The sequence below is a fragment of the Conger conger genome, chromosome 1 (genome assembly GCF_963514075.1).
Source record: "Conger conger chromosome 1, fConCon1.1, whole genome shotgun sequence".
Lineage (NCBI taxonomy): Eukaryota > Metazoa > Chordata > Actinopteri > Anguilliformes > Congridae > Conger > Conger conger.
In genome coordinates this window covers 27,851,856-27,866,404 of record NC_083760.1, presented here as the reverse complement: position 1 = coordinate 27,866,404, position 14,549 = coordinate 27,851,856, and the positions used below count along the sequence as shown (strand labels likewise).

General features: G+C 40.1%; 1 protein-coding gene across 1 annotated transcript; it reads right to left on the bottom strand.

Moving 5' to 3' along the window:
- Positions 1-255: 255 nt before the first annotated feature.
- insm1b (insulinoma-associated 1b) lies at positions 256-2,690 on the bottom strand. Its single transcript, XM_061261976.1, has one exon. The coding sequence runs from the start codon at positions 2,519-2,521 to the stop codon at positions 1,109-1,111; it is 1,413 nt and encodes a 470-aa protein (XP_061117960.1). The 5' UTR covers positions 2,522-2,690; the 3' UTR covers positions 256-1,108.
- Between the last annotated feature and the right edge of the window lie 11,859 nt (positions 2,691-14,549).

The following is a 14,549-nucleotide window of genomic DNA, read 5'->3' as shown; positions in this document are numbered from 1 at the left end:
AGTCTGTTCGTGTCCGTATAGCCTTTATAATCGAAAAAATAAAAATTTGGTTGTTGGCTCCATTCGTTTTCAAGATTATATATGACCCCTGCCCTACATCTAAAATCCTGATATGGATACACTATTGGCACGAGCCTAGTTACAACAATTTTTCATTGATCAAAGTTTCGGTGGTGTGGGTGGGAAAGAGTCAGACTATTTCAAATAAGCACTTTTATCATTTTGGAAAATATTTTTGTTTATTGTTTTAATGGATAGGCAACACAGTTGGAACATACGATTAAAGCGCTAGAAAAGCTAACATTTAAGAAAATAGCCTGTGAATAGAAAAGACTGCGCCTAAGAGCTTTACGTTTTACAAGAGCTGTGTAGATTGTAGTAAATTTGTAAACCATCTACAACATTTAAAACAACTTATATATAAATATGACAGAGGAAACATTTGGCTACGACATAAAATGCCAGAATGACTCACCGAATAAATCACACAACACAATAATTTACATAAAATTATCACTTTTGAATAAATAAATAAATACATATAATGAAGAAACATTGCAATCCGATTGATAACGATAATAAAATATGTGCCAACTTCATTAGAAAAACAATCATTATTTGACAACTTTTTTAAGGCAGTTTTACAGCATCATTCACGTGTTTAAGTCTAAAGGCATTTGTGGCTACACTAAATTTAAATGAGTCTGATTTATTTCAAGATGGGGCAAAATGTCCAGCGTTTCACAAGCTATAATAAAGCTAGATTGAAAGATACATGTACAGCATGTGAATTAAAGGCTTTTATGCCAACAGGTACACCTACATTATAATAACCATTTCTTAGGTCTAGAAGCTAATACATTAACACGTGTTCAGCGGTCCTAGAAAAATACTTTTAACAGTCAATCTAACGTCTTGATTTTTTTCTAATTGAAAAGAAATCTGAAAATATATGCTTCAAGTTATAGTTCCATAAAATTTCGTTAGCCATTGATTGGTTTGAAAGGAAAGGTAAACCCTCCGACACATAGACAACCTGAACTTTTGTGCTGCACGTAGTTCTTATTGTGGTGGAGGTGCTACTCTTTTCCCAAGGCACGACTTGTGTTTAGCAAGCAGGGCGCACGGGCATTTGGAGGAGGATGACCTGCCTATTTTCCGAGGGGTGGCATTTGTTAATGTGCCTTGTAAGTCCCGGTGAGCTGTAGAAAGTGGTGGGGCAGTATTTACAGGGGAAAACTTGGGACGTGTGCAGCAGGCGAAGATGCCGCTCTTGGCTAGCCCTGTTGGGGAAATTCTCGCCACACACCGGGCATAGCAGACATTCCACTGGGCTTAGATTCAAGGGACCTAGGCTTTGGCTTTCGTCTGAAACAGAAATCGGGCTAAGTGTCTCCTCCTTCACCGCGTTTTGGAATTCCTGGTCTTCGTGTATTTTATTCTGCAGAGATTGGTGTCCCAAAAGATGCTTTCTAAGGTAGGCCTGGCGCTTAAACTTTTTCCCGCATTGGTGACAATCGTAGAGACCATCTTCGGATCCGGACTCCGACAGACCGGGGCTGGGGGTGTCCCTGTCACTAGCAAGCTCACTCCTTGTTTCCTTTTCGTCTTCGGACATAGCCTTGATACTTGAAGGCATCTTGGCGATATCAGTTTTGGTATTCTGTGCAGCCGATATTGTTGCGTTTTGCGGTCTAGGTTTGTGCCAACGCCTGTGTGACGCAAGATTTGCCGGGCAGCTGAAGACTTTGTCACATTCAGGACACCTATATTCAACCCTAACTATCCTGGAGCACTTGTGCTGAGCTAAAGAAAACGGGTCGACATATTCTTCCTTGCACAGCTGACAGATGAACTCGCCTAAAGGCTTGTTTCCTCCGGATGACAGTGGTCTCGGCTTTAGATCGACCGGACCTTCTTTTATTTTCAGACCAAGCACGGGCGAAGTTGTAACTTCATCTTCGAAATTGAGCTTTCTGATTGCTTTTGGTTTCTTCGCGGCAGGTTTCCCCTTCCGCTCATTATCGGATGATGGCCTTTTGATGGCGTTCCTGATGGCAGTGGCAGTGATGCTGCTGGTGGTACCGCTGCGGTTGCTGTTGCTGGTGCCAATTTTTAAGTCCACGGGAGCAAACAGAAGCTGATCTAAAGTGGTGAGAGCGGCGGGTGTCGGGAATGATTCAGCGGAAATAGGCGAGCCCAGATTGAAACTTCTGTCGAAATATCTTCTCTCGTGCTCTTTACTGACAGGCCGGGTGGGGCTGTAGAGTCCTTGGTACACAGCCTCCGGGTTGCCGAACTGGATAGGTTTAGCATCCGGAGCCGCGACTGGCGTGTCCGCCACCGGCTTTGGTGATGCTCCTTCGTGGTCGGGGCTGGATGCGGCGGAAGCTGGTGAGGGCTGCTCGCTTTTTCTCAGCAAAGCCTGATCTTTTTTTTCGTCGCTTTCCTCATCGCTGCGAATCCTGTAGGAGACGTGGGTTGCCTTTCTGTTCCTTTTCACCAAGAAACCTTTGGGCATCTTTGCGTTTAAAAACAATAAAGGCACGAAAAAAGATAGGTGCCAGTAAAATAAAACCCTGGTTTACTGGGAATAAGATGCACGCTTGAAACTTTGAATCCGACTGTATCTATAGTCTATTGATCTTTCTCTTCCTAAAATGCTTTCGTCTCCAAGGCATAGCTGCACTCTTTTTAAGGAGGAATGATGCCATTGTTCTCGCCCCTTGTTGCCACATCCCCGACCAATCAGATGAAACGAAGATCCCTATGGATTTGCTTGTGGGAGGGTAGAAAGACTTGGTTTCGGGGGGAATGTAGGAGGGTTTGCAGATTGCTTAGCAGATGTACCTGCGGTTTATTATATTACTGTGCGTTTTTTCTTTTTTGCCCCTCCCAGATAAAGGCACACGCCGTGTCCCTCCTCTTTTTACGGTCTGATGAGTTTCTATACAAATGCGCACGTGCCCCGGCTTTGTGCGTCTCCTTTGGGGATCGCTGAGCTGCCAAAAGGAAATGTCTGTCACTACCACAATCATCAGAATTTACAATTAAAATGGTGTGCATGATGGGGGTGGGGTTGGGTGGGGGGGTTCTTCCAACTGAAATTGCAACAAAGAAGTTTTAGCTGCCTGGACTATAAACTATAACATGATGTACAAGTCCTCAAGGCAAAGAAATAGCACATTGATTTTTTTTCACGATTTAATGATACATTTAAGTTGCATGAGAGTCGCATAAGTTTTTTCGGGATTTAAAAGCCATTTGTTGTTAATAACAGAGTAGGCCTTAAATAACGGTCAAAATAACTGCTATTATTAACATAGAACGGATGTTAATAATAGCATCCGTATGCGCAAAACCTGAATATGATAAGCATTTACGCCATTTGTGTGTTTGTGTATGGGGCACTGACACACAAACAATCCATTGCATAGATAGTTAATATAGCCTAAGCACACACTGTGGCACGTGTCCCATTCGGCAGTTTAACACGACTTATAAATCAGAAGTCTTACGCATACATAAATAATAAGAGAGCCTCACAACACAATAGACATGTCGGCCCAAGCTGTATGTCCCGTTTGCGTTTGAAAGGCAAATTGACCTCTTCACTGTGAAATGGGACTCACAGACAATCTGGCCCAAAGATAGGCGCGTGCTGAGTGTAATCAGTGCTCCTAACAAAGAAGACCATATCCAAGAGGGTCAATCCATGGTGATCCTCCCCATTGAACCCGCACAACTGCCACTGGTCTGATGCTGCTCCGCGACTTTAAATAAAATGTGCAGAGATGTGCAGACGAGAGAGGCAATGAAGTAACGGTAAATACTGAAGCAGTTTGAGGCAACTTGTTTTCACTGAAGCCACCCCGATGATCAATTTTGTCTATTGGGAAGTTAACGGTTTGAAACCAAGTTCGTGGTGTAGTATTTCCTTGAATCTTCGATTAATACATTTGCTAAGCTCTTGTGGTGTGAACGTAGCTTACCTTAAAAGTAGCCTATTCGTCTGTGGCTGGAATATATTTTACAGTCTTCAAACACTCATATGTATTAGTGCAATGATATTAACTAACAGAAATAGCATTGTAATAAACTAAGACAGAAAATACGTCGCATATAGGCCTACTACTACAAAAAGCTCTGATCGCGTGAATACTATGATATCTACTAGGCCTACTACAATACTATTATTATTATTATTATTATTATTATTATTATTATTATTATTATTATTATTATTATTATCATGGCTACTAGCCTACTTCTAGCCTGGTACTGCTACTAGCCTACTAATAATCGGATAATAATAATAATAATAATAATAATAATAATAATAATAATAATAATAATAATAATAATATAATTATAACCAGAGGAATGGCCACTTTCTTTGACTACTGAGTAATTATTGTCATTATTATTTAATGTAATCTATTAGCAGCATTCTGGTTAATATATAGCACAATACCAGAAAACATATAGCTTACATAGATTTTAAATATATACATAAAAGCTAGTTAATATCAATGTATTTTAGTCATATTTCTGTTTGAACAACAGACATATGAAGTGTGAATTTACATGTAAAAACTCTTAAACTGTGAATGCAAGCATAAGGTTAAATTTAAATTGCAACGAGTCCAGTTCTTTCAAATACGAGGTAGGCTTTACACGTATAGCTAGTTGATGTCTAACAAATAATCATAAAATGCATGTTTCTTATTAAACGAAGACTGTCTAGACGTTAAACAGTTAGCTTCAATCACAGCACATAAAGTTTATACTAAATTGAAAATTTCCCACTGAATTCCGGATATACAGTAGGTTATGTGCGACGGCGTGTTGAATGCATATTTGTGTGCGTATGTGCATAGTTGGCACGTTATTTCATTGGACGACTGTTCTTCGCTGGAATTGCTCCTCGTTTCTAGGCAGGGCTAGAATGAAGCTCTATCATCTCTCATTGTTCTCCTCATTAGCATAAAGCTGCACTGGGACCGAGTCAAATAATTACACAAGCAATGAAGCTGACATTTCCCAGAGCACACGCCGTTTCATTTACGCTCCTGATTGATTAAGATATACATACAAACAATCCTTACAAAAACGCTGACACAAGACGCGCTGTTGCGGCTCGTGTAGACTGTAATTACATTTCAGGGAATTGAAATGACGCTACTTTACGCGAGGAATCCCTGGTGCACATAGTATGAGGCAGTGTAAAGTAGCCAAATCAATATTCGGGCATTATAAATGAGAACACATTACAAATATTAAAGTGGATGCACATAAAAATGGCACCATCGGTTAAATACAACAGCTTATTAGGCTATGAAACGAGTCGACTCTGCGATACCGGCGTTGCCTATTCCGTCCACAAGTATTTTTTAGATCTATCGTTTTCAATAAGAAATGCATTACATTATAGTTTGTTACGCCTTTAAATACTGAGTTTGTCTCTGTGTTGCGTTTCGCCATGTCTTTTAAAAGCTTGGTCCGTACGCTACAAGAACGCGTACTCTATCTTGAGGCGAGGGCATTTTGAAAAGTTAAGGTAAAGTGCACAAAGTTGTTTTAATAATAATATTAATACTATTAATAACAATAATAATAGGCCTAACAACAATAATAACAGCCTACTTACAAACCAAATTTGAACATGTATTATTTATGGGTGTCTAAATATGGTTATAGCTAGCAGTTTAGTGGTGTAGAGAGCAACACGGTTTGATGGCATTTTCACAGAAATTACTTCTGTCTCTATCTTTCTTTTTAAAACTCGTGCCGACTCGCAAGCGTTTGTTTCGGATGCTTGTGTGAGTGTTTGTCCAGTGGCGCGTGCTGCTCGGCGGGAGATGTAGGCGACTCATTAGCATACAGCTGCCCTCCCTCCCAAATGTACACACTATCCACTTTCATTCACCCAGACCTTATCTCTCCCGTCGAGTCGCTCATAGTGCCCCACCTTTAAAACAAGAAAGGGTCTTTAAAAAATCTGTATTAAATGTTCAGGGGCAGAGATTCTAAATACGCTTGAGATTATCCTAGGCTTTAAAATACCCGCTGAGATTTTTCACCAAAAGCTTTCTGTGACACTTTGTGTGTCTACAGATGGGTCATAATGAACTACTTTACTTGTAATAATGTATTTATGCAATATCTATTGTTGGCTACAGTTAGGGTCAAGGTGAAGATGCATAACTTGAATAAATCATGCGTGTCAAAAAAACCCAGTAGATTTCACATTAGACAGCCAATAGTACTGAGCAACACCGTACAACAGCCTGAACTTTTATAATCCATCCACATGTGGCATGTGCTAAATTACATCATAGTGTGATTTTCAAATAAGCCTACATTAGCTAAACTGCTGAATGCTTTCTGAGGGGAAAAACTGAAAGCCTACAACACATTCCCACCTTTTGTATTTTTAGTCCTGAGCCCACAAGGTTGGCCATGGCAGTGGAAATCAATCCAATCAATCAGCCACACGTAGGCTACATTATAGACGATGCACAATTTGCCGTAGATGGTAAACAATGATGTTTCTGTGTGGCTTATGGCACATGGGTACTGTCAATCTTGTGGATGATTATGAAGGGTAGGCCTATCGGGGGCAAACCGACTTTAACAAATTTGGGCAGATTAAATAATGTGGTGCACTTCCTGTTTATGACCAACAAAAAAACTAGTGCCTGAAAGCGCACGGGACTGCGGATGGGAAACAGCTAAAACACACATGCGCTTACATGCACCCCCCACCTCCCCCAATATGAATGAAAACCTGTGGCCTATTTGGTAAAAAGTGACAAACCGCTCCTAGCATGTCACAAGCTTGTTTGTTCATGAAATATCCCCCCTAAGAACAGCATGATCAATCAATTATTTTAATGGATGTTCTTGATGTTCAGCCAGCTCCAAAAATTAAATTTAAAGTGGTTACATTCAGCTCCATGGCAAGACCCAGTGAAGAATCTGGATTTAATCAGAGCTAGAGAGGCTGATTACCGATTTAGGGTGGCTTCAGCCCTGGCCTCCTGGCAAAATAGGCAGAACAACTGCACAAACAGATTAGGCGCACAGACAACGGAGCAAACGTTTTGGGGTCATGTTTTACATTTCAGCAAACGATTGATGATGCTAATTCATGGTCAGACAAATTATATCAGTGTTTATATCGCCATGCTCTGTACAGGCTCTTTATTTAGGTCTCAGACATTTTTCTCTCATATCATTGTTTTCACACTAAGGTAAATGGATTTCATCTTCTGTTTCTGGCCTAATCTTTTGGCTAGATAGAAAAATACCAAAGGGGAGAAAACTAGGGGTTTTATGGTGCAGTGCAATACTTCAAAAGATAAAGAATTCAATAAACCAGGAAATCTGTAGCACAAACCATGTCATATCTTCAGACACTTTCTTCATAACTGAGTGAATGGGCCTACCTGAAAACAATGGAGTGACTTGCACTGTCACATGATGCGCTTCTCTGTACGGATAGGCCAATGGTGTGCTACCTGTGCAGCACACATTGCGCAGAGACATGACCCAAACTTCTGACTGAAGTAACTAATTCAAATGCTATACACTTTGTTGTTTGCTAGTCAAGCGGTCATACAGTATGGCGATCCCTCAAGATGTTTTTTGCAGTTGCAAAACCACTTCAGCTGTTGCACAGGATCAGAATTTCCACAGTGTGTTCTGCAGTTGAGCAGTCTGTGTGACAATTGGCTGGTCAGCGGAAGAGTAACTGTTTAGCAGTCTCACAGTGTGTTCTGCAGTTAGGGAGCCTGTTCAGTAGTTACACAGTCTGTTACTCGATAGCACAATGTGTTCAGCAGCAGCCTGCCTTCCCAGCTGGAGACTGGGATGGAAGCCAGGGGCAGTCTCCAGAATGCCATCCCAGCTATTTCTGGGTACTCTCACCACCCCCCACACTACCACACTCAACTGGCTAGAGAAAGACCTCATTATCAGTGTCAATTACTATTACCCAAGACAGGAAGGATAGGGGAGTGAAGCTTCATGAACCCTACAATTACAGTAGTAGAGCCATGATGATGTAAGCAGTGTGTCACCATTGATTTTACTTTTACTTATACTTTCATGACAGAGCATTTTTGATCGGTTCATTAAAGTCAGTGGCTGTCTGCCTGTCACTGCCCCTAGCATTATTGGACCACACTCTTGTGATTAACAAGTGTGTCTCTCCTAGTATTTTCCCACCTGTACATAGTGCACTCAACCAGTTCACAAATACCACTGCTCAAATGACAATCTCCTGTTTTCTCTGCTCCGCAGCGTGTTATTTTAAATTTTGTGTAATTTACTAAACATTTCAAAAGACTCAAAGCAAGCACAGAAGTCATTCAGGAATATATTTAGACCATTTTTTCAGAAAATGGAAAATTATACAAAGCTGCATACTTTTTAATGCACTGAAAAGGGAACGATTAACAGCATGTTTTTCGAAACAACAAATGTCAAGCCAATTTGTGATCACACTAAGTGTACATGAACAAAGCATCAAAGGGAGAACCTCAGAAATGCAGCTGAAAAGAAAAATTCAAGTTACCAGAATGTTCCAATCTGCCTATTTACAGCTAACTCATTTGACAAAGCCTCACTTCAAGGAAAAGCAAGCCCAGTTTTAACTGTCACACAATAGTCTTACAAAGGTTAAGGTGACTGAGAAGACTCTTGTCAATTAGACGCCTGTAATCTGCCTACACCTGTTGTCAGCCCAGCTGTACTTGAAGTACCTACCTCCTGACTGCAGCTCAGCTGGGTGACCACAGAGGAAAAAGAAGCAATGGCTTGTATTTTCTCCAGCAATCTGACAGATCAAGTCTTTAGAATTATAAGGTTCTAACTGAAAAATTTAGTATGTTGCATATTTGGCATTGGGCATTATAGATAAGTTCTACAAAAAAAAAAAAAAAAAAACATCTATATATATATATATACTGTTTATAAGTATGAAAAGAATCTAATTTTAAAAGATTGTATCTACTAAGAGGCAATTCACTTTGCTATCTTTGAAGCTCAATATCTCAAAACCACGCCGAAAATTCCAAGACTCTTATAATTCCAAGGTCACAAGATGTTGCAGAGAGGTGAAGGGCCCACAATTTGACATTCCATATCTGAAATAAAGCAAAAGGGAGAATGAGCGTTTGCTTTTGAATATTTAATGGCGGGTGTTGTGGCTGGGGAGAAACAAGGCAGAAAAAAGGGTAGAAACAAGGCAGAATCACATTCTACACTGAAATCAAAAGGAATGGAATGACTGGTATTCATAGTACCATGCACACAGCACTGAGGGTTGCTGGAATGTAAGGGAGAAGGTGGTTATTTTAACAATTAACAAGGTAAATATTCAGTGGAAAAATACACGCTTCAGATATATCTCAGAAGGGATTTCTCCCGGAAGAGAATTGAAGATATTCAGTGAGTGAGACGGGTGCGTGGGGGTTGGACCCAAAATGCACGACTCAGAAACAATAGTAATATAAAGACCCCTCAGGGCTTTATTCGGGACGAATCCCAGGAGAGTAGTCAACACAAGCAAAGTCCATACACGTAGATCCAGCCAAACAAAAAGTAAACAAACAAAAAGCACGGTGCCGAGGGAAGAGGCAAACTCGTAGTCGGTAAACGTGCAGGGAGGTCCGGTAGCAGGAGAGCTGTCAGCGGGGCTGAAGTACAGGCGGACGGCAGGCAGAGTCGTAGTCGAGGGCGATGCGGAAGTCGAAACCATAAAACAATCAGCGAGGCAAAAGTACAAAGACGGTAGGCGAGGACGTGGTCAAAAACAAGCGGTGGTCAACAAAACAGAAATCAATAAACTATGGTCGGTAAACAGGCTTGGATCGTAACGTGTAATCAATAATAGTAATGCTCAAGAGTTGCTTTGGAGTTCAAGAGGCAGACCTGAAACGTGACAGTGAGGCTGGATAACCAAGCACTTTTTGTAACCCTCCTCCCACCCTAACTCATTATCCCACACAGCATGTTCAGCAGTGCTATAGGTGCCTGACTTGTGATTTGTTAATTCAGTCTGACCCTCTTCTCCCAGAGAAATCAATTGCCTTCTTCTGAGTTTCTTGACTGTGTTAAAGATTTTTATCAGCATCACTGACGACTCCTGTGCAGATAAGCTAAATGATGAAGACAACATCAGAGATGCTTACTCACCCCAGTGGATCAGAGTAAGGACAACCCATCGTGGCTTTAACAGACACCCACTATGCGATGTAAATTCAAAGTATATTTGTGGAAGTTAATCATTACAGGGCTGGGAAAAACAAAGTATCATTTATTTTAATTGTTACTACTGTCATTACCAAACCAATGTAAAAAATATACAGTAAAAACATATAAGTGAATTCGCTGGGGTTGTTGCAAACATATCAGAGAACTTGCCACAGTTCTTCTGCATACATTGGCTGTCTTGCTTTCTTTTAACTCTCCAGGTTATCCAAGACTACCGCCATTAAGTTTTTATTAGAAAAGTGGTCTATTGCATAATATTTTACTTCACTTTACTTTAATGAAATACAAAAATACTTTCTAACATTACATTTTTTGGGGAAAAGTAGCTATTTTCTACTGACACACTAATGCAGAAAAATAAACATCCAAGACCAAATTTGTATAATATTGTTTTCTCAGTCACCTGCAACTGCAAGTTTCTATTGAATGGAAATGAGTCCATCTCTGAATCTGTAGTAGTTCTGCCATATTTCTAATGTCAACTCCAGCTCCAAAGACCACATTATCTTGTTTTTCCTGTCAGAGAGAGAAGCCTTGGCCCTGTTAGTCATTTATCTAAACAGTTTTCATAGTGACACACTGGTCCCTGCTGTAAGAATGAATGGTACAGCCTTTGCTGTGGTGAATACTACATTGAATGGTTTGGTGAATGGAAAGGTGACAGACAAGAGAGCAACTGATTAGTGGGAAGGCATGTCTTTGATTGTATAACAGACAACAGCAGTAGGCTGGTGAAGTATGATAACAATAACCATCAGACTCTGAAAGGAAAATTATTCGATCACTGACACGCAAACAGATGTAATTCCATTGGTGGTTTGACTGTTTTCTCTAATGCTGTGGAACTTATTGGAAATCCCTTGGCAACAATCTTCTATGGAGCAGTCTCTGTTCTTCTATTGTCAGCCATTACTTCAGTGAAGAGTTTTAATAATTTATTGGAACTATTAGTTCAATTTTTCAAGTCCTTTATCAAAAAGGAAACTCCTCGTGGAGCCAGAAATCCAAGTTTTAAGTTGATACCAATCATGAAGTTGTCCTGGCTAAATTCCCAAACCTGCTATCTAATCATCCCCTGATTTAATTGGGTAAAAAATTGCTGTGTGGTGAGCATTCTGGTGCAAGATGGCTGCCATTACATCACCCAGGTGGGTGCTGCACATTGGTGGTTATTGAGGCGAGTTTCCCTGTCATAACCGTAAAGTGCTTTGAGTGTGCAAAAAGTGCAATAGAAATGCATAAAAACTTTTTTCCTTTCACGTGGGCTTTCCAACCATTTGCCTGCACTTCCTTTTCAGTGAGCTATTGACAAAGAATTGCAGTATGCGAGAGGATACACTGGTATGACTGTGAGTTTGAAGTAAGCTCGCAATTATCCTTGCTGTGATGCTATAGATGAGGCATCAGCCAGGAAGCACTGAAGGCGGAACAACAGTCTGCTAAAGAGGAGGTACACTCTGACAAATAAAGGTAAGAAATGTGCCTAAAATACTCTATAGGTACATACAATTTTAGCCCTAACCAGCAATATACAGTGCCTTGCATAAGTATTCAGGGGACCTTTACGCATTTTGCAGTGTTACAACCTGGAATTGAAATGGATTTTTTTTACCATTTGATTGACACAACACGCATCGTGTTTTGAAGGAGCAAAATACTTTTTGTTGTGAAAAACAATAATTGAGACAAAAAGCATACATCTGTTGGATGCACAAGAATTCACACTTTATTCTTGACCTGTTTGGTGAGCTCCTGATCTTCGTCATGCTGTTTGTTTAGTAATGTGTACAGGTGTTTTTATATTGAGATTAAATTACACACAGGTGGACTCTATTTGACTAATTATGTGACTTCTGAAGGCAATTGGTTGCACCTGATCTTAGTTTGGGGTTTCACATATGCACTCAACACTTTTCAGATTTTTATTTGTAAATAATTTTGAAAACCATGTAATATATGTAATATACCATGTTACTGTACTTCCAGGGTACATTTGGGAAATATGATCCTTGAAGAACAAAAATGTACCTCCACTGTCACTATTTGTGAGAGAGAGTGTAGCTTCTGTCTACACTGCTCCATTTGAACTACTAGAAATGTTAACCCTTTGAAGAGTGGTGAACCAGTTATATAAATCCCAACCATTTGTTAACTTTAAATAATGGTTTAAGCTTAACAAATGGTTAGCATTTATATAGCGCCTTTATCCAAAGCACTGAACAATTGATGCTTCTCATTCACCCATTCATACACACATTCACACACCAATGGCAATTGGCTGCCATGCAAGGCACCAACCAGCTCATCAGGAGCATTTGGCAGTGAGGTGTCTTGCTCAGGGTGACTTCAACACAGCCTGGGCTGGGGATCGAACCGGCAACCTTCCGACTGCCAGACAACTGCTCTTACTGCCTGAGCCATGTTGCCCCATTAATAGTGTTTTTGTTTTTGTACACCATTGCATTGGAGATTGACAGCAGCATTGCAATGTGTAGTTAAAACATTATGTGATCTTACACCTTAAAGGGTTAATAGATCATTGCATCTGTCGGTATTTCAAATAAAGCATTGACACGCGCTTTATGGAATTCCAATAGGAACCATTGTGTTTGTGCTTGTTTTATGTTCGTTGCTCCCTTGGAAATACACTCCTAAATGCTTTTCTTCAATGTAGCACATCACCCAGCTACAGAGAGAGCTGCAGGTGTATTTCTGGTTTATCTCGTTTTTTAAGGTACACATCACTTTCTGGTCTTTTTATGATATGATTTCTGTTTTTGTGCATGCTTCATCCAATGACTCAGTCAGTTTTTGGTGTAATTATGGGTATATTTTATTAGAGAACATTCGGACAAACTGCTGGCTTTATAATAGAGAATTTGGGAGTCTGTGGTCTAAAGCAAGAATAATGTTCTTCAAAACTCCAAAGAAGCGCACAAATCCAGTCTGGGACAACTGAAAACATATACTAAAAATAATATTTTGAAAATATGATAAATGTCCCTTTAATCAATGAATATATGACTCATTTGATTTTTATGCTCACCTTTTGTATCAGTGACAATGACAAAGATAATCTATAATAACACGCTTGCAAAGGCATAATTTTCACACCCTGTTCCATTGACCGGCAAATCGGTAACTCTGAGGTTCATATCTAATATAATTTTAATGTCTATCTGCTATTGTTTGGAAAAAAATAATAATAGGAGAACATAAGGGTGTGTCCTGGACATAGCTAACAACCACTTAGTTAAATTGGTCTGCATTCTGTCATATAGAAAACCTGTCTTTAGTAAATTTAGTCAATTATACACAACCTCAGCAGTCATATTATAATTGTGTTTAAGGTTTATATTGGTGTAAAGGGAAAAATATCTTTCCCATGCTGCTAAAAAACAAAATATCCAATGACGCTAAAATGAGATTCAAGTAGTGGAATGCTAAAACCTCATTTGCCTTGTGTCCATGGAGGTATGAATCCACCACTCTGTTTCTGTTGATCAAATATGCACCTCTTTCAACCCTCCCCACCCCCACCCTCTCTCCACTGTGTTCACCTTTATACCCTCCGCACTTATCTCTGTATTCATGACCAGATCACAAAGCTTCTGTACAAAGCCTGTTTTTTGAAAGATAATAAGGAAGCCGGGACTACACACTGCGCTGTACTGCTCTCCCCCTGCACGTTCAATTATATCACAACAAGAGCTCTCTACACTGCAGCTGTTACCGGAGGGGGCTAACGCACACAAAGAGAGTAATAAAGACAGATTATAGTGTGGAACAGAAAGTGTTAATGAGGAAGGGAGAGGAAGAGGGGGATAGGGTGAGTAGCGTGGAGAGATGGAGATTAACAGTTATGTGGAAGGAAACAGATAGAGATAGTAGCGGTGAGAGATAGGGAGGATGGAGAAGGACAGAGAAGGAGGGGAAATACTCTTTTCCTGTGTCTGTCTCACCCTCCATATCTCCGACAGTACTGTTTCAGATAGAAACATTTAAAAATAGAGGGTAAGAGTAAGAGGAATGAGTAACAGATAGAACTAGAGTGTAGTTGTGAGAGAGTTGGTAAAGATAGCTGCAAAGAGGAAATGGCCACTAGACTAGGTTAATGCAGTTTTTGAAAGTGATGTCTTCTAACAGTGATGGTTATGGGTTACTGCACACGCACGCACACTCCTGCCTTCTTATTTTAAGTATATGTATAACATACACTCTGTGAGTGCTTTATTAGGTAGGCCTGTACACCAGCTTGTTAATGCAAA

Coding starts and splice junctions, on each gene's coding strand:
- insm1b (XM_061261976.1), bottom strand. CDS start 2,521: ATGCCCAAAGGTTTCTTGGTGAAAAGGAACAGAAAGGCAACCCACGTC.